This window comes from Furipterus horrens, unplaced genomic scaffold, assembly GCF_987537825.1.
Source record: "Furipterus horrens unplaced genomic scaffold, mFurHor1.1.pri manual_scaffold_2, whole genome shotgun sequence".
Taxonomy (NCBI): domain Eukaryota; kingdom Metazoa; phylum Chordata; class Mammalia; order Chiroptera; family Furipteridae; genus Furipterus; species Furipterus horrens.
The window spans coordinates 214,297,896-214,317,434 of record NW_028327172.1 but is presented as its reverse complement, the minus strand read 5'-3'; the positions used below and the strand labels follow the sequence as shown (position 1 = coordinate 214,317,434).

The 19,539-nt window shown below is 59.7% G+C and overlaps 1 protein-coding gene across 2 annotated transcripts in view; it reads left to right on the top strand.

The window, feature by feature from the left end:
- STX18 (syntaxin 18) overlaps window positions 1-19,418 on the top strand; it is a 96,141-nt gene extending 76,723 nt beyond the window's left edge. Inside the window, exons 6-11 of one of the 2 annotated variants that reach the window (XM_090267085.1) lie at window positions 8,295-8,410; window positions 10,101-10,189; window positions 15,752-15,810; window positions 16,335-16,404; window positions 18,198-18,278; window positions 18,710-19,418. In XM_090267085.1, coding sequence (XP_090123211.1) covers window positions 8,295-8,410; window positions 10,101-10,189; window positions 15,752-15,810; window positions 16,335-16,404; window positions 18,198-18,278; window positions 18,710-18,805 — 511 coding nt within the window. In that variant the 3' untranslated portion in view covers window positions 18,806-19,418. Of the gene's footprint in view, window positions 1-8,294; window positions 8,411-10,097; window positions 10,190-15,751; window positions 15,811-16,334; window positions 16,405-18,197; window positions 18,279-18,709 lie in introns of both variants that reach the window. The other variant, XM_090267084.1, reaches the window with a different exon arrangement.
- Window positions 19,419-19,539: the final 121 nt, after the last annotated feature.

The following is a 19,539-nucleotide window of genomic DNA, read 5'->3' as shown; positions in this document are numbered from 1 at the left end:
TCTCTGTGCCTCAGTGTCCTCACCGTGTAAGATGGAGACATCTGTGGGGACCGCGCGAGTTGCTACAGGTGAAAACACTTGCGTGAGCAGTTATGGGATGTCACTGTACTGTTACCTGCTCTGAAGCACTTCCGTGTGTCAGGCAGTATGCTCGCTTATTTAATCCCCACAGCCACTCTATTAATAACTGTTAGCGTCCCGAGGAAACTGAGGCTCAGGCAGCCTGTGTTACTGGCCCGGCATCACACAGCTGAACCAGGACTGGAACCTCAGGGTAATTGGAGCAGGTTTCCCGACCAGTGGCCGTGGCTGGGTGTTGAGAGAGCGGTGTCGGGCCGCAGCGAGAGAGCAGGCCAGCCGTGCGGGCCTGGGGGGGAAGGCGTGCGGCAGTCGTGGGCAGGGCCGGCCTCTGGTGATGCGTGCTGTGCCGTGGGGAGCGTCGGTCGGTGGGCACCCCCACCCGAGGGGGAGGGGCTGGCTCTGACTTGAGACTTAACAAGCACCCCCAGTAAGGAAGGTGCTTCTGCTGCTGCCTGTCCTCAGTCCCTGGGTCTCAGCAGAGGTTTTCACAAATTAAAATCAGTCAGATGGGAATTGTTCTCATTTAGACCGAGAAGTTCAGCTCCTGCCAAATAGCTGCCCTGTGCCAATTACTCGGAGCACAAGACCCTGAGAGAGAACGCTGTGACCCTTCACGGCGTATCGGCCTCCCTCCCGGGCCTCTGCTCACCCCGCCCCACAAAGCGCCTGCCAGACGCGCATTCCGTGTCAGCCCTCCTCTGCCTCCGTGCCCTACAAAGGGCGACGTCCCAGCGTGGTGTTCGGGGCCCCTGGCAGCTGGACCACAGCCTTCGCTCTGCAGCTGGCCCCCTTGGGTCTGGGCTGCGCCCGCACTCGAGTCCGGGGTGTGCTGAAGGGGCCCTGCTGATTCTCTGCCCAGAGCACCCTTCACCACACTTACGGTCTCTGTCCCTCCCCCCGGGCCTCTGGCAGACACACTCCTGTCCCTCCTCCCAGCCCCCAGGGAGCTGCCGCCTGCTCTAAGATTTCCAGCTCCTGCGGGCCGTGTCTGTCGGTCCCCCGCATGTGGTCGTGGTCAGGGGTCCTGCACGCCCAGCTGCTGTCACACCCGCTCAGCCCATCGGGCCGCACAGTCCCTGCCCTGGTCTGGGGACACCCCTCGTGACGGGCTGCTGATGAGTGAATGACCCGGCTCCTGAAGATGCATTTTGTTCCTTGTCAGGTGGGTTTGGTGGGTTAGTTTTCGCTGTCATTTTGTTTTGATTCGTGATGAAGATTGCTGAAGGTCACCCTTACAGATGCGAGGACCCCAGTGCTCGTGGTTTCTGGGGCTACTGCTGCCCGTTGCGTTTGCTTCGTTCTTGGCGGAAGAAGAGGCTGTTTGCCAGTTAAGGAGCAGTCTGACTGCTGAAGTCTTTTCACGGAAGAGGAAGAAAGGTCTTCTGTGCTGGCGTGGCCGCCACAGAGGGGCAGTGTCACACCAAGGGGCTTGCACTCCAGGTGGGGTGCAGATGTCCTGCTTGCTAGTCAGAAGTCGTCTCAGCTGGTCTTTCCGCGTGTCTCCTTCCTGTACGTTCTTAGAAGGACAGCACCGTAGGCTGGACCTAAGGGGTGGTGCTGGCTGTGACTGGCACCTCGTCTCCGCTCTTCCTCCTGCTGCGAGACTGGGAGCCTTCGAAGGCAGCGGCTGCTGTGTCTGTCACCTCTGTGCTCCCAGGGCCTCGGCCGGAGCCTGCGACGCAGTGGGCACGCGATGAACAGTTCCTGGCGGAGGGAGGGAGCGGGCACCGCCTGCACAAGACACGGTCCCAGCTTATGCGGCGGGGGCCCCACCACAGCAGTTTGGTGACACCTGACCTGGTCTCCTCCCTGTCCTGGAGATGAGTCCATGGGTTAGCTGTCCGTGTCAGGGGCCATACATGTTTCCAAATGCCTGCTCTTCACTTCTGCCCGTGTCCTCTGGCAGGCCGGTACCGGACGGTCGTTGGTCTGGTTCTGGCCCGAGAGCCTCCTCATGCGTGATAACCCTCCGTGCCACGCGTGAGCGGCCAATGGTGCAGGTGGCCCGTCACGGCGGCGTGTGCTGTGCCGGAGCCACTTTCGAAACGACTGTGCAAACACCACACTGTACGTGCGGTGTCCCTTCTTCCGACCTGGAAGTGTGGGACCTGGGGCCTGAGTCCCTTTTCTCTCATGTTCTCGCAGGGCTTTCTTCACGGTTTGCAGAGAACTTCTCCCACGTGCTTTCCTGTTTCAGCACTGGAAAACCTGCGCCCTGCCCTCTTCCCCGTTTCCTTTTGTTCTTTCACAGTCTCAGCTAGGATGCCCGGGTTTTTCGGGCGAGGCCCTGGGAACAGGAGCTGGCCAGGCAGGAGCTGCTGTTGGCAGTCCTGACGTGGTCTGCCTTGGTCAGGGGCGTGCACCATCTCCCTGACCACTTCGAGAACAGCCTTTTTCCAGTTCCCTTCAACTAGATCATTTGTAAGTTCCCTGAGGGACTTCAGTAGACGTTCTGTGTGTAATTAGATCTGTTTTCATCACCTAGGAAGAAGCAGCGCTCTTTGTCCAAGGCTGCTGCATCGCAGTCCTTTTCATTTTAAAGAGAAAACCAGTGCATGAGCGTGCTCTGGGCACAAGGGATGGTGGCTGTCAGAGGAGCCCGTTATTTGTCAGTCGTGGTTGGTGTCCCCCCCCCCCCCCCCGTGAGCAGTCGGCGTGCAGCCCTGGAGAGAGGGGAGGGAGGTGGGTGCCTGCAGGGTGTGGAGCGAGCCTCACAGAGCAGGTCAGATCCCGCGCCAGCTGATGAGCCCCGGCGAGGGCTGGCAGCAGAGGTGGTGGGTTGGTCAGTCCCATAGGCAGTACAGTGATACCTCGGTTAACGGAGGTAACTCGTTCTGGAATCACATGTCTTTGTCACACACATACAGACGGGAAAGATAGGCTTCTGGAATGGCCCAACCCTTCAGGTTTGCTGCTTTGTTAGCGCGCGCATCCACTAAGACTTTCGTGAGCTGAGTCCGAAAAACAGCAAAAAAAATTTCCGTTAGCCAAAAGGTTCGTTAGCGGGTCGCTCATTAGCCGCGGTGTCCCTGTGCTATGTGAGGGTGACGGGAGCCAGGTCTCTCGCTGTAGGGGAGGGGAGAGGGGAGAAGCCAGAGCGAACCCTGTGGTGTTGGGTTGGAGTGGAGGATCCTGGTGTGGACTCGTGGCTTGCAGTTTCCAGAGACACGGTAAGTGTGGCTGTAGATGTGCGTGTGTGTGCAGGTGTGCTGGTGCATGCGTGTCTTCTAGCACTGCCCACTGAGAGGGCCCGGGCCAGCGACACGCCAGTGGCATGAGCACATGTAGCACTCAGACCTTGGCGTCTAAGGAGCAATTTCAGCTTCCCGGGACCAGGGCCCCTCGGAGAAATGGCCGATTCTGGGGCAGGGTCCGTCTGAAATGAGCCTGGAACCCTTCGTTGTACCAGAAGGCAAGGAGGGTCTCAGGAATGATGGGAGCACGTGGCGAGGACATAAGCCGTTTTGAGGGGCTTCTGCTGGCCAAACCAGAGACCATTAGAGCGTCAGAATCGACGGCAGTGCCGGTTATAACCCACCGAGTAAAGCAGGTCAGCGTGCGTCCATCGAGCTAGAAATAAGTAAGTGAACAAATTGAGAGTTTGCAACGGGTCATTACATCGTGTCCAAGCGCCCCCTCCCCAGTCCTGACTGATTCCAGAGCCGGAGCGAGTGGCCCGAGGTGGGGACGCTGGGCAGGCACCGCCTTTGTCGGCAGGCCCGGGAACTGGGGCGCAGCCTGGTGGGCGCGAGGGGGGCGCCAGGAGAAAACCCTGATTCGTGCCAGAGATGCCCGACCTGCATCCCCCGCAAGGAAAGGCCAGACACTCGGACCGAGGACGTCTGGCTGGGAGACTGGCTCCTCATCGTGTGTCAGGGTCGTGGGACCCCGGGAAGGACTGAAAGCTGCCGCAGGCCGGGGGACAGGGGCGCAGCGCGGCTCCGAACTGGCCGCTTGTTATGAGGAACATACTGAGATAACTGGTCGGCGCAGAACAGGGGGGCGGGGAGCGGTGCGGGTTTCCTGACTGTGAGGCCGGGGCTCTGGCTGAGCACCGGGTGCCCTGCGGTTAGGAAGTGCTGATGGACGGACGGACGCAGAGGCCAAGGGGCACTGCCCAGGAGGGCCGGGCCTCCTCGCTTGTCTCTGTGTGGTGGGTGCACAGCAAAGGGGACGTGGGAAACCGCGTGCCATCTCACACGCGTGGAGCGGCTGAAGTAAAACTTCCGCGTCGGGGAGGGCGTGGCCGCTGGAGCATGACATAATTCTGTATTAGGAACGGCCAAATAATTCTCCAAAGAGAAACACCCGTCCTCTGACCCAGCTCGCTCCTAGGTTCCCCGGGCACACAGCACGCGTCCTGCCCGCCCTGTTGGGCAGAACCTTTCCCTCGTTCAAGATCGCGGCTAAGGGACGCCTGCCTGTGAAGCCCCCGTAGTTTCCGCACTCTGATGATTTGTGAGGTACTTACGTTTTACATGCTGCTTTGCGGGCCTGCTGTTTCATTTAGTCTTTGCGACAACTTTGACAGATATTATTGGGCAGCTTCCAGAAGCCCGGTCATCATCATGGAGGACGGGGGAAGGGAAGCCACAGTGAGCAACGCGTGCTCCCCTGCGCGCTCGGCGCCCGTGGCTCTGATGCGCTCGGGGTTCATCTTGGCGGCGGCAGGAGGGGAGAAGCCTGCCTTGCCCGTTCCCACGTGACCACCTGGCTGTCCCGGCGCACTTACTGTGTAGTGAATATCTGTTCAGAATGGACCGTTTGAACGTTCTGTCCCATTCCATTGGTCTGTCCATCTTTCCCTGCCCTGATAGCACCTTTCTTTTTAGGGGTTTCCTGGCTATTTTTCGAGGTCCCACCCCGTCAGCACCACATTTCATAAACATTTTCAAACACAGAGCAGAGTCACATTTCCCAGTGAGCACTCACATACCGGCCACCGGAGTGTTACCACAAACACGGTACCATCCACGTCCCTGTCCCGTCTCCCCTTCTGTGTATTCGTGTAGTTGTGCAAACACCAGCACTCTGCCCTTCAGAAGCTCTTCCTCATGCAAGTCGTGAACCAGAGGTCAGTGTTTGTTCACAGCTTTTCTGGCCATTCTTTCATGTTTCCAAATTAATTTCTTAATTAGGATCACATTTCGTTTATAACTTAAGGAGCACTAACATCTTTATGATATTTCTTTTTTCTATTCAAGAATATAATATATTTTCTCGTTTGTTAGAGTATATTTTTTGTATCTCTTAGGAACATCTTTTAGTTTTTGCATATGGGTTTCAGATTTTTCTTATTAAATTTATCCTGCAGTTTTTATTTTTTAATCTTTCATCGTTAGTTTTTATCCTTTGTTTTGGCATTGCAAGCAGAGTTCCTGTTTCATTTTATGTTCCGAACTGTAAACGAGGCGCTTTGGGTGAACGGTTAAGTCTTTGCTTTTGCTGCTGTAGGCAGTGCTGTGATGAATGTCCTGTGACTGGCTCAGTGTGTCTCTGTGACACTGAGCACAGCAGATCGTATTTTCCAAAGATGGCTGCCCAGACCCACCCCGTCCCATGTGCTGTTCTTAACACGCCACGCTGCCACTGCTCTGCTGAGGCGGGGAGGCCCGCGTTCCCGCCCCTTGAACCTGAGGGGACTGTTGAGCAGGGCAGAAACGACAGTGTGGGACTTCCGAGCCGAGTGGTGAAAGGCACTGGAGCGCGGCCAGCATCTTGGAGGCTGCTCCCGCTGGCGGGCCAGCTGCCAGGCCAGTCACACACGCCCGCGGCTCCACCACCCGGTTGGCAGCCCGTGGAAGGGGCTCCATGGAGGCGGACCCTCCGGCCGGCAAGCCTCCAGGTGAGGCCGCTCAGCTGGGAACCCCAGCCAGGCAGCTCCCGATCCCTGACCCCAGAAACACAGGCCGATGGTAATGGGTCATCGGTCTGGAGGCGCTGTGTCCCAGGGGGCCTTGTCATTTAGCCCGCGTCACCGGGGTGCTTGGGGAGGTCGGATCGTAGTTACTTCTGAAAAGTCTCTCACTGGGGTCGTGGAGGAGCGTTTCGTGACGGCCTTTCTCGGAATTCCCATCTTTTCAAATGGAAAACCTTGATGAAAATGGCCTCTGTGGTCAGCGTGTTTGGAAAAGATATTCTTTCTGGAAACTCGAAATGTGTTCTAGCATGTTATGGGCCCCGAGAAACTGTGGCGTGAAATAGCCACCAAGCGTGGACTCGGCTTTCTCAGGCTGACGTCGCCTCAGGAGTCCCTTCCCATGGAGCACGTGGGCGGAACCTGCTCTTCACGGAGCACATGCTAGGAGCGTGGCCTCCAGGTGCCCGAGGTCACCTCCCAGCCCAGCCACCCACTGTGACCTGTGACCTGGGCAGGTTTTGTCCTCTGCAGAGAGGTCATTGACACTAGCACCCACCTTCTGCGGATGGGTGCTGTTAGACAACTTCGTCCATATAAAGTGCTTAGGAAATGTCCAGTAATAATGAGGCCCACAGAGTGTCGGCTGACGCTGATCTCATCCTCATGTGTATCTGTTACAGAGCAAAAGGGGGTTCCGTCACGGGGCGCCTCGGTGTGAAACCCAACAGCTAGTGCTGAGGAGAACAGGCCTTTATTTAGTGTTCCAGCCTGGGGAGGGCCGTGAGCACCTCAGCTCAGCACTGCCCTTGCTCCCCAAAAGGCCAGAAGCCAAAACCAAGCCCAATAGTTCCCCATCCCTTATCTGTGAGCTCTGTCCTTCGGGATCTGGGGTACGATGTCATCAGCCTCCGTTTAAAAGTCCAGGAAAGCACATGCCATGTTGCACTGGATCACGCATGGCTCTCTCTCTGCCCTCTCAAAGCCACGCAGAGTTCTTCTTTTCCTTTCAAAGCCGCATGGAGTTCCTTCCTTCCTGCAAACCATGTGGATCTCCTCTCCTCTCTAATATGGTTGCTGCCTTATTTTTAAATCCCTGACTGCATCCTGTGACGCAGTGGGCGTGGTACCCAGTTCTGACCATGCACAGAACCTTGCGCAGGCTCTGTGTGCTCCCTCCGCACCATTCCATGGTCAAAACCCCTCCCATCTTCCTGGGGCCTTGGAAGAACCAAACCATTTGCATACTGAAGACACTAGCCACCTGCCATGTCATGCAAAGGCATCTTAAAAGCTGTTCCCTTCTCCCCATCCCCCAACCTGCAGGCTCTGGGATTTTGGGGGACCCCCACTCTGTAATGTATTTACAGGGTTCTTTTTATTCAGTCTCTGCCTACTACTAGGACTTTAACACAGATCTTTTTAGCACTCTGCCTATAATTTTGTAGCACTATGGATTCCAGTAAAGCCATTACAAGGCCCGGTGTTTCATAACCCAAGTTTTTCCTCCCTTATTAGCCTCTTACTGAAAGTTATAAAGCGTCCATTCAACATGTAGTTGTTAAGCACTGAACGCCAGACCCTCGTCCGGGATGCAGAGGCACAGCAAACAGGACCTGCAGAGGCCGGGCGCCGCTCTGAGCATGCGCTGTGGTGGGGCGGGGCAGGCGGTACACCGATGAGCAACGGACAGGGTCGTTCCAGATGGCGGTGACCGCGCGGGAGAGGACAGGCCGGTGCTGTGCTGCAGGGACCGAGGGGGCCTTTTCTTAGTGGGGCAGCGGAGAAGGCCCCTGCGTGGGTGGGATCGCAGGGCCCTGCAGGCAGCACGCGGTCGGTAGGTGTGGCTGTGGGAGGGGCCTGGGGGCAATGCCAAGTGCAGTTCCTGAGACAAGTGGGTCCCTCCAGGGGATATTTAAAGACTTTTGTTCTTTTATATTTAAACGGCTTCCAGTCGTTACTCAGATAGTGTTCAGCGCAGGGCGTGTGTGTACTCAGCAACACTTCGCACTGGTGGACAGCCACCAGCATTCTGGATGTGTCGGCCCTGGAGGGGCCGGCCTTTGCTGCCCACGTGTTGCGTGTGGTGTCTGTGTGTGGGGCGGGCCCGTGTCCTCTTCAGCGCGCACTCCCCTGTGCGCCGTGGCCGGGGCTGCACCGTCCTCGCCCTGCAGGCTGTGACACCAGGGCCTTGTGGGCAGCGTCCCCCGCGTGTCAGGGTGCTCGCTGGCCTAGGGGCGGCAGCTCTGCTCCCGGGAGGGGCCCAGGACCAGCATGCGGGCGCACACGGGACCCCCCTGTTGTCACAAGGGACCGTGTTGCTTACGTGAGCTCTGTGACTGCTGATTGTTTTCAGATCCAAGCTGGAACCAGAAGCAAACGCCAAGACCAGAGAGTCCATGTCGTCCGAGAAGGTTTCGCAAGAGCCTTCCAAAGACTCTGAGGAAAAACCTGCCACTGAAGAATATCCAGGTGGGAATTAAAATACAAATCTGGCCTGTATCTCTTCCCTGGGACCTGTTGGCAGAAACACAAAGCAGACAAAGAAGCCCCAGTCCCAGCCCCAGTGTGGTGTTTGTATTCACTAAAGCAAAAGAACCCGAGTCGCAGCCTTTCTTCTCCCGCGGGGGGTCTGAATGGCCGCGGCCGGGCCACCCCCTGGGGACTGGCAGGAGGCAGGGCCTGACTGCCGTGCACCATGGGGCGGGGCTGGAGACTCAGGGTCAGGAGGCGGCGGAACCTGGCGTGGGCGCCACAGCGAGGTCACTGCGGACACGGGCTCTGGGGGCCGGGCGGGACGGGGGAGGGCACAGGTGTTCTCAGTGGAGGGACATCGCCACACGGAACTCCACATCGGTTTCCAGGGGCGCTCTCAGCCTGTCTTCTGTAAAGGCGTCTGCTGTATGTCAATCACAGATATTTTATCTGTGTCTATAGCATGTAAAACTAAATATGAACATGTCTTTTATAAATACGTGACAGTTCTGGCAGAAACAGCCGTACGGCCATTTTTCAGCACTTGACAAAGCTGTGGGTGACATGGAGGGGTTTTGGTGACGATGGAACCCAGATAACCATACCCTGCACCCTTATTGGTCTCGGAACGAAAACGCCGAACCATTGCCCACCTCCAGGGCCTGGGGTCAGCTCTGGGGAGTTGGTGAGTTGGAGGAAGAACAGAAAAGGAAGCAGCACCTGCCTCTGAGCACTTGACAACCCACCCGCAAGCCCAGAGCCACCTTCAGAATCGGAGACCCAGCTGTGGTCCCCGCCAAGGAGGAGTGATCCCTTCCATCCACTCCCTGCTCCCATCTACCCCGATAAACCTCACAGGCCCCCTCCCGCCGTCCTGGGCGGCGCAGCCTTTCTGGGGGTCTGTGCCCAGTGCGCTTCGCGGAGGACCTGTGCTTACGAGCTCGCGACCGAACCATGCTGGCGTTGAGACATCCGTGCCCTGCCAGCCAGCTGGTCACGCCCAGGGGTCTGTGCCGGAGCCCGCCAGCACGTGCGCAGCGCGGACGGCACCTGGCGCGCTGTTCCCGTGGCACAAAGTAACCGAAGGTCGCCAGCGGCGCTGTGGTTACAGAGAGCGCAGCGATTGGGAAGAGTGACCTAGGTCCGTGTGGCCGCACGTGGGATGGCCTCCGAGATGCAAAAGTCACGAAAAACAAGTTTTAGAACAGTGAGTTTGTGAGCGTGCTTAGGTGACGTCTCGGAGGCTACGTCCATGCGTAAGAGGTCACTTCTGGGAGAGGAATAGGGTCGGGACGGTGGTTGCTGGATGCTTCATGTATATATGATTTTCTTCCAACAAAAGTGCCCAGACATTCTGCATTCTTCAAGAAGTAGAGGGAGGTGTGTGTGTCTGTTGAAGTAAAATACATGGGAAGACTGTTTGCAGCCATTGCTGAGGTCAGTGCAGTACTGAAACTCTGCACAGGTCCCCTCAACGCCCCGCCCCCACACGCACGCACGCACACGTATGCACAAACACACACGCATGCACACAGGCCTGAACACTGTGGAAAACTCACACTGCTGAGCCTGAATACTGGCCAGATGGCAGACTGTTAAGGTTTTGTTCTCTCCCATACTTTGCATATGTCTGCTTGTTCTTAAATGAATATTTTGCCTTCTATTTATTATTAATTTTTTTTAGCAGATAAGATTCCGACCGGAGCACAGCCCGAGCTGAGCACCTGGGGAGATGGCAAAGGTGAAGATGAATTATCCCCAGAAGAAATACAAATGGTAATGCTATTCTCTGCCTAATCGCGTATGTTTAACTAGTTCTAATGAGACTATTCATGGAGTAGGAAGGAGGTCCTAAATACCCTTGCCTGGTTTTTATACTGAGTTTTAAAAATTATAAATAAGCACTTTAGATACAATTTGTCCACTGGATTTTCTAAGTCTTAGTATGCTTTTCATGTATTTTAAATTTATAGTAGCATAATGAGAGAAGAAATTGCCTTGGAGTAGTTTTACTAATATTAGGTATCTTTTCAGCGGCAGTAAAATGTCTTCAAGACTAAATGGTCTTTTATAATCGCTTCATTAGGAAAGAGCATGTTTATGTTTAAGAAGAATTGACCTGTGTACGGCTTTTTTTTTTTTTTAAGATTTTATTTATTGAAGAGAGGGAGAAAGAGAGGGAGAGAAACATGAATGTGTGGTTGCCTCTCATATGCCCCCAACCAGGGACCTGGCCCACAACCCAGGCCTGTGCCCTGACTGGGGATCGAACTGGCGACCCTTTGGTTCGCAGGCCGGTGCTCAGTCCGCTGAGCCACACCAGCCGGGCTGTTTAGGGCTGTTTAACACACTGCACTGTCTTCCTAAAGGAAGCACGCCCAGTAACAGCAGTCAGGTGTTCGCCAGCAGGTCTGGCCTGTCTCCAGGGGCAGCGGCAAGCAGCAGCGGTTTGTTAACTTGCGCAGTCACATGTCTTTGGCGCCTCTGGGTGGGAGCGTGGAGGAGGGCCACCTGGAGAAGGGCATCTGGGACCCTGGTGCGCGGTCCCCTGAGAGATGTGAGACTAGACAGAGTTGGGTTATGAGTCCGCTGTCACTCCCTGTCTGTGTAGTTCGGGGGAAGAAGACGGGCCTCACTGAACTGGAATTTGGTGAGGACACACAGCCTCACGGACTCGCTGGCAACGCAGGACTGGTGTACGAGCCCCCGGCGGAGCGCAGGGCACGGCTGCTCAGCGCAGGCCGGCTCCTCCCCCGGGAGCCCTGTGGCGGGCGTGCTGTGCTGCGGTCAGCGCTGCGTGTGTGCGCACAGGGCTCAGCTCACGCCCATGAAGAAAGTGCCTGCGTCCTCGGGCTCTTCTTTCCTCCGTGACTGTCATGCAGCGTCTCATTGTCCTGCCCCAGCAGAGCCATCGTGGGGAGCACGCCTCTGCCCACGCCCACGAGTGCCAGCTCCTGCCGCCTTCTTGCTGTGTCGGTGACAAGAGTGGCTGAGCCAGCAAGGCCCCTAACCTGTGCTGTGTCACTGCCGGGGCCTGGGCAGAGGCCGTGGTGCTCGGGACTTTCACGACAAGCTACTTCATGGTCAGTTCACGTCCTAATTGGGGAAAATGGCCGAGCACCGTATCTCAGAGACGGACCAAGCACCCAAGTCTTATTCACAGGCCTAACTCTGAAAACGAGAAGAAAGAAATACGACAGTATTGGTTTTAAATTGCGAAGTGTTGTAGCAGACTGTGGTCATCGTTCATAATCGCTGCTTTGGAAGTTTTCCTCGGGGTGAGATAATGACCTTGGCCCTATAATGGCAGTGGGATTTGTCATTTCACCCAGAGGAGCAGCTGGTACGCGGGCCAGGGGCCTTGCACAGCACCGTCATTTCCGCAGTGAGTTCCCGCTGACGCCCGTGCCCCGGGAATATGCCGCCTTATACTGGCCGTGAACCCGTGCGCGGCGTGCGGTCCGGCCGGGGCAACGAGCCGTGTCCTGGGGCGGCCCTGGGAAGGCGCGTCCTCCTCTGTGCCCGTGGCCACCGTACCTGTCTCAGGTGAAACCAGCTGTATTGGTCCATTTCTTGCGATAGTTCTTAAGGACATGAATATGAATCCTGTTCTTAAATCTGCATGAAAGGTGTCCCTAGCCCCTGTGCCCTGAGGTGGCCCCGGAAGCGCCAGGTGACCAGCTGGCAGGGCGTGTGCTCTGTGACCAGGTTCAGCCCACACATGGAGAACACAGGCATTGTTGGTAGAAACGGGCGCCACGTGGGGGAGAGCTGGGGTGCAGACCCTGGAGAGGTTCCGCGTTCCCGGGGGCACCGGTGGGGATCAAGGTCAGGGTCGCAGAGCCGCAGGCGGGCAGGTGTTTGGCACAGGAAGAGCCCAGGGAGGCCCCTGTGGGTCTCCCCTCTTTCCTTCAGTGGCTGCTCCTGGCTCCTGGCAATGCAAATCCTTCTCCTGGCCTCACCTTACCCTCAAAGGCCTTTGTAGGAGTGATTTTCTTCTCAAACCTGCGGGGAAGAGGCTGCCGTTATGGGAGGATTTCTGTAACTGCCTTGACAGTGTGGGCCTGTGTCCTTCACGCCACACTGTGGACCCTTTAGCAGGCCCCGTTGAAAGGCTCCCTTCCGTTGCCCAGCACTCACGGCACACACGCTGTGGGCCAGGGGCCAGCGCTGGCCCCGTCACGCACAGGACACACCCTAGTCCTGCGCACTCACCCGCGATGCCGCCCTGGGCTGGGCGTCCATCTGCCCTGAGGGGGAGCTTGTACTCTGTGATGTGACTCCCGCGTAGAGCGGAATGGGCCGTGCGGGGAGCCCACCGCCGTGGGCAGGCTGCCGTCCTGCTGTCCTGCTGGGGGCCCTGCCACTCCCTTTGCCCCGCTCTGAGGCCTCTCGCCCCCTGTCAGAGACTCCCAGTGGATGCAGTGTTTCAGAGACCAGGCTTTGTCTTCCCAGTGCCTGTAGGCACCCCACCCCAGTGCCAGCCATGGGGCCCAGGCCTCGCACTGGGCGCTGCCCCTGCTGCAGGGAGAAACCTGCAGCTGCCCTGGGGCCCCCGGAGACGAGGCGCGTCTCCTGTGCGGAGAGAGAGGGCCACCCGGAGTCACCACGGCCCTCTAGAATTTGAAACCAGAGGCGTGGAAGGGGTCTTCTGAGCATTTAGGGGCTCGCAGAGAGAGTCAGGACGTGTGGGAGGGCTTCCTGCCGGTGGCGCTGTGGTCAGCAGCTCACGCGTGTGAGCCCAGGTCTTCCTCCGAACAAGTGCATTCACTGAGTACTATTATTATCTCCATCCTAGTGCTGAAGACAGGCACAGAGAGGTTCAGTCACCTGCCTAAAGCCACACAGCTTAGAAGGTGAAGGAGCCATCCCTCCCCACCCTCAGGGTCAGGCAGGAAAGGACAAGAGTCATCACATCTCACAAAGAGAGGCTGACAGGCCACAGAGAAGGCCGGTGACTGGCCCATTGTCACCCAAGGAGGTCAAGAGGCCCCTGGCATCTGGCTGCTCCCGGCACTACTCAGAGGCCAGAGGCCAGAGGAGAGGTGTCCGGCTCTGCCCCGGAGACCTGGGAAGCCATCCTGCAACCCAGCGCCAGGGGACCCCTGCGCTGCCTGAGCCTCGCACGGGGCTGCACCAGCCCGGCTCGCTCTCCGCACAGCTGCCGCCCCCGCAGACCTCTCTCTGCCCCCCCGCTGTGGGGTCCCTCAGGCGTTCGTTTCTCCCACTTCCTAGGGGACCCCTGTTTCTCAGGTGCCGAGGAAGGAAATGGAGCCGAGTCCCACCCGCTCTGAGCTCGCTCCGGCGGCCTGGGAGTAGCCCTGACCCTGGGAGGGAGGGAAGTGCAGGGTGGGGCCGCAGGCCCTCCGCTGGGCAGGAGACAGAGAGGCTTTGTTCCCAAGGAACATTCCAGCCCTTAATCACCTCAAAGCCCTAGTTAATTCTGCTTGGGAACCGTTTAAAAGCAGGAAAGGACTAGATTTAAAAGGGCAGGGCCCTATTTTGTCATTAGACCAATTCAAAGGACATGCCCCTGCCAAAAGAAACACCAGCACCTGAGTAGCACCTGAGTGGATTAGCCCGAGTAAATTAGCACCTACAGGCTTAAATAATTGTGTTTTTCCACACTGGGCTCTAAGTCACCGTTGACAATGAACAGAGCTGATCCTTTCAAACTCAAAAGTGAAATTTTCATTCCCTCAAATGGCCTTTGTTTGCTGCACGTTAGAGGCCGTGGCAGCCTGTGCAGCAGCCGGCTGTGGGTGCCCGGCCCTGCAGGTGCCCCGCGCCCTCCCCGGAGCTCTGCCAGCCGCCCGCTTTCTGGCCCAGTGGGTGAGGGTCTGGGCTGGGCTCAGGGTCCAGGGAAGATGGACCCCGGCCCCGGGAGGGAAGGCAGGTCCCGAGCAAGTGAGAGCTGTGGGCAGGGGAGCCTTTCAGGGAGAGAGCGGGCGAGAGGCAGTGACTGTGTCTGATCAGGAAGAGGTGCCTCACCGGGTCTGAGGGAGCCCTGAAGTACCCGCCAGAGCGTGACCCCGTGCCAGGCTGGCAGCCAGCACGTGCCCACGTGAGGCGAGGTGCGCAGGAGGTGCCCTGGGGCGGTGGGCGGGGGCCGGATCGCAGATGACATGGCAGCTCAGATCCGAGCTGCGGGGCGAAGGGCCAGGGCCAGCGTTGGGCAGTGTGGCATGGGTGGCATGCAGGTCACTTTGACCAGGGAGTGGAGGACAGGTCGAAGGAGGGAGACTAAGGGTGGAGCTGAGACCACAGGGAAGGGGAGACCACTGCCAGCGTGCGGGGCACAGAGGCCTGGGCCAGGTGCACAGGGCAGGTGTAGAGGGGCCGGGCTGCTGGTCGTCCCTGGTCTCTGCGCCAGGATCGCCCTCCACGGGCGCCTTGCTGAGCACACAGCGACCAGACCTTGAGGCAGCAGCGAGGATGCTGTCCCGTCCCCACACTGTGCCGGGCACAGAGCAGCCTGGGGAGGCCGTGGGGGTGCGGGGCCGTGTGGGAGGCTCCCCGGAGGCAGGGACAGGCACAGCGTGGCGCAGGGCAGGACGTTCCTGTCCTAAGAGCCCCGCTCAGAGGGTGTTGCAGAGAAGGTGGCGTCTGAGCTGGGTCTGTGGGACGTGGGAGCGGAGCCGAGCCGGTCTCTGGCTGCCTGCATGTTCGGGGAGTTGCGTGGGCACACGAGGGCGGAGATGTTGGGGCCCGCTCCGTGGGGTGCTTCAGGGCCTCTGTCTGTTGGCGAGGACGGCCGGAGAGCAGCTGCCCCTGTGCTGAGTGGCTCCAGGGATCCTCTTGAGGTGGCTGTGCACCCCCAGACAGAGCCCGGAGCCGGCCGCAGGCTGAGCCCCAGGACTGCGGCTTCTCTGGCTTCTGGGCTGCTCTGTCCCGGGCGCGGCAGCTCGGCCACGGGCAGCTCTGAAATCACTGTGTCCCCGTTCAGCTCTGCCGCGTCCTGGCTCTCGGCAAGGCCGCTCACTGCTCCACTTAAAGGAGCGGCCCCAGGGGCAGGCGGCAAGGGCCCGGAGCCCGAGGAGCGTGCGCAGGGCAGCGGGCGGGCCCCTCTGCTCTCTGTCGGCCGTGCGCCCGCGCTCCGGTGAGCGGGTGGCAGCCGGACCTCCTGGTGCGCGTGTACACTGGCTGAAGCGGGTGCTCTCACGTAGCGCCCAGGGGCTTCCAGCGAGGCCGCTCGGCTGGGATGGCTGCGTGGTGACCAGGGAGGGGCCAGGGGCTCCGGTGCAGGCGTGTGCTGGCCCTGTCTGTGCCTCCGGCTGCGTCGCTTCTGAGACGTGAGTTCAGTACGATGTCATTCTTAGCGTGTTTGTTTCCTTGCAGTTTGAACAAGAAAACCAGCGCCTCATCGGTGAAATGAACAGCCTGTCCGACGAAGTGAGGTGTGTGTGCCGTGGCCTGTGGCCCGTGGCCTCGTTCCCCGCTTCCCCGCGCTGCTGCCTGGGCGTCCCCATGTGGCTCTCGGGCACATTGCAGCCCCTGGGCCTGGTGTGGCCCCAGAATTCACTGGCTCCCCTCAGCCGTGGACCTGCTGCTCCCCAGAGGGTCAGTGAGTGACTGCAGAGGGGACCCAGCACAGTGGCCACGCCACTCAGGGGCTGTTTGCACTCAGTCCCTCTCAGACGCGCCCACCCTGCCCTGGAGGCCGAGTGCAGCTGCCCCCGCCCGCCGCCCAGGCTCTTCCAGCGGGTCCCTGTGGGCGGCTGTCCTTGTCCTGCCCTGAGACGGCGGCTCTGGCTCCCCTCGCTCTTCCTGCCACGGCTCCTGCTGGTACCCACCCCCCACCCATGCCATGGCGCCCCTCCCTCTCTTACCCCTTCACTTAAGAGAGTTCTTTTGAAATGTGTAACGCTCCTTTTAAGATGACCAGGTACTAATTGTTAATATGTAACATTTTTTTACGAAGGCAAATTGAAGGGAAAGTGGTTGAAATTTCCAGACTCCAAGAGATATTTACAGAAAAGGTTTTACAACAGGTAAGAATAACAATAGCTGTTTGAAGTTTGAGCTTAAGAGAGGAACGTTCTGGGCCGGTGCCAGTGGCCAGTGCGCACATGGGGAGCCCCCGGCGCCCGGGGCCGCCTCCGCCCTGGGGGCTGCACTGCACACAGCCCCATGGGCTGGGGACCAGCGTGGGTGATAGCTTGGTACTTAGAAGCGATACCAGAGCCCAGGCTCAGCGCCCCCCGAGACAGCGGGTCCCTGCCACCCCGCGTGCGGCCCTCACAGGAATTGCGATTGTCCGCGCCGTGGGTCCCCATGGTGTGTCTCCCTGCAGTTCTGAAATTCTTCCAGCCAGTGGCCAGCAGAATCTTTGCACCCTGATAGGTCTGCCCTTTGGTTCTCAGCCTCCGCAGACTGGAAGGCTTTGAAAGACAAAAGCGTGTCTCCCATGGTGTCACCCTGGGCTGGTGGACCGGAGACCCTCCCCGCAGGACCCCCCCGAAGCCGCGCGGCCTGAGCCAGACCGCAGGGAGGCCCGTCCCGTCAGACAGCAGTTCGCACGTCCGGGCGCCCCGAGCTGCCCTTGCGCGGCGCTCTGAAGGGCCTGTGCAAGCAGGTGTGGCCCAGCCGTCCCCGGCCTGCCCCCTGGCACCCACTCAGTGACCGCCGAAGCCCCTCTCAGAGCTCACTACTCGTGTCGAGTCTGCTCGGCCTGGTGGGGGAGCGCGGGCCAGGGGCAGCCCCACGGTGGGTCCCGGCGGGTCCATACGTGCCCTGCTGGCCGGGGCTGACGCCCGCCTGTGGAGCCCGTGGAGGGGAAGTGTCTGACCGCCCCGGTGCGCGGGGCCTCAGCGTGGGAGCCTCTGCTCTTCGGTGCGGCTGCGACAGACCCGGGCCGTGCCCTGTGTTCCTGGCACAGCCGCAGCTGCTGGCAACGGGCCCTCTACCCAGCTCATCTCGTGCCAGGGAGCGCTGTGTGGTGGGCGGCCACCGCGGTCCCAGGCATTGTACCTCTGCCACCGCTGCCATCACGGGGAGCCGGCGCCTGACAGGTGGCTCCCAGCCCGGAAGCCCCCTCTCCCTGCCCAGGCGGCCGCCCCTGCCCTGCCCACTGAAGCACCGGACCACTGGGGTTCTCCCCAGAGACACACACACCCTTACATACACACACACACACACACACACACTCTCTCCCCCTCGCCTGAAGGGAGGAGCCGCTGCCGCCCTGGGCCCCGGCCCTGCCCCTGCCTGGGGGTGCTGAGCGCTGATCAGCGGGGCGTCCCAGGGGCAGACCAGGCTCCAGCTTTGACGCTTCCCAGGCGTTTGAGGTCACTGTGCTGCAAACCCCTGCCTCCCACTTTGGTCTTTTTAAGTTCTAGCCTGTTTCTTAGACCCTCTGCCGAGACAGCGCTTTTTGAAGCTGGGCTGCGTGTGTGTGAAAGCGCCCGCGTCTGAGGCTTGCTTCTCTGGGTTTCACAAAACACCAGTGAGGGGGGTGGGGGGGTGCCTCTGCTGTGGCGGCCACGCTGCCATCGGCCGCTCTCCTGCGTTTACCTGGCGGGGGTGGGGAGCGCGCGCCCTGCGGGCCCATCCCAGGCCTGCCGCTCGGCAGCTTTGACTTTGGACAACTTACTAAGCAACTCTGAGCCTCAGGCTTCCCTTTTGTAAAATGTGGGTGTTGCCCACCTCTCGGGGTGCTGTGCATTCCCGGGGTCCGATGAGCCAACAGGCCCCTGGTGACCTGCAGCTGCCGTCTGCCAGGCTGGGCGCGGGGTGGGGGGCGGGCCGGTGCTCACCTGCCGTCCTTGGCCCCGTCCTTGCTCAGGAAGCCGACATCGACAGCATCCACCAGCTGGTGGTGGGCGCGACGGAGAACATCAAGGAGGGCAACGAGGACATCAGAGAGGTGGGTGCCCTCCGGGCCTCGCTGCTGTGGATGGGGGGCCTGTCTCCTGAGTGTGGTTCTGGGGTTTGGGCGGACATGGGGCTGTCCCTGGGCCACCGCATTGCATCGGCAGGGACACCGGCCCAGGCCACCACCGTGCGCAGTGTCTGCGGGCTGTTGCCACCCTTGCACAGAGGGACCCGTCTCCGGGGTGTCGGGGATCCCGGGAGAGCCGTGCAGGGGCCCCCAGTGGTGGCTGGTGGGGACGGTAAAGCCACCCCTGTGTCCTCGTGGTTTTTAAACCGACGTTTGGGTTTTGCTTAATAATTGCCCATCTGTCGAGGGAAGCACAGAGTGCAGTGACAGTGACAGCCGGGGTGGGGCACTGCCCGTCCGTGGAACCCCCATGGCTGCACCAGGCCCCAGTGCAGACACCTGTGCTCTGTCCGCAGGCCATTAAAAACAACGCGGGCTTCCGAGTGTGGGTGCTCTTCTTCCTGGTCATGTGCTCCTTCTCCCTGCTCTTCCTCGACTGGTACGACAGCTGAGCACCCCGCGTCCCGGCGTCGGCGCAGCGTGGGCTTGGGACCAGACGCTACGACAGAGCCGTTCGGTGGGGAGGGGGCCTGAGGCAGACGAGCGCACATCCACAAAAAGGACAGCCACGCCTGTGGTTTTAAGCCCCTTATTGGCTGAAAATGAAAACGATGAACAGATCCAGGTGGTCAGTGTGGGAGCACGCGGCACGGTGGGAGGAGCGGGAGGGGTCGTTCCTGTGTCCGACTGCAGGCCACGGGGCAGGGGCCGCCCAGGGAGGCGCAGCGTCCGGCTTCTGGGCCACGGAGCTTTGTCCAGAGGAGGAGAGGCCGCTGAAGAACCGGCCTGCTGCGCTTGGCCTGTGTGTCTGGTCCTCAAGGAAATGCAATGGGGCCACCTGTTCGTGGTGGCAGCCCGAGACACCCAGAGCCACGCGTGCAGAGCGTGCTGGTGGCCACGGGGCACCTCAGCCTGGGTGTGGACAGCCCTGCGCGGCTCCTCAGGAAGCGCATGCTGCGCTGACGGCCCCCCCGGGACCCTTGTGCCCTTTACTTGCACAGAGACCAGGGCGAGAGTTACATGGGAGTGAAGTGAGTCAATAAAGGACCTGTCTACCAGAAAACACATGGGCTGGCCCTGGCACTGAATTCCCCAGGTGGCGGGGTGCGGCAGGCCGTGTCACACGTAGGTGCCACTGCGTGTGCCCTCTGCACGGCTCCACGGCACATGCCCACCCACGCCTGCG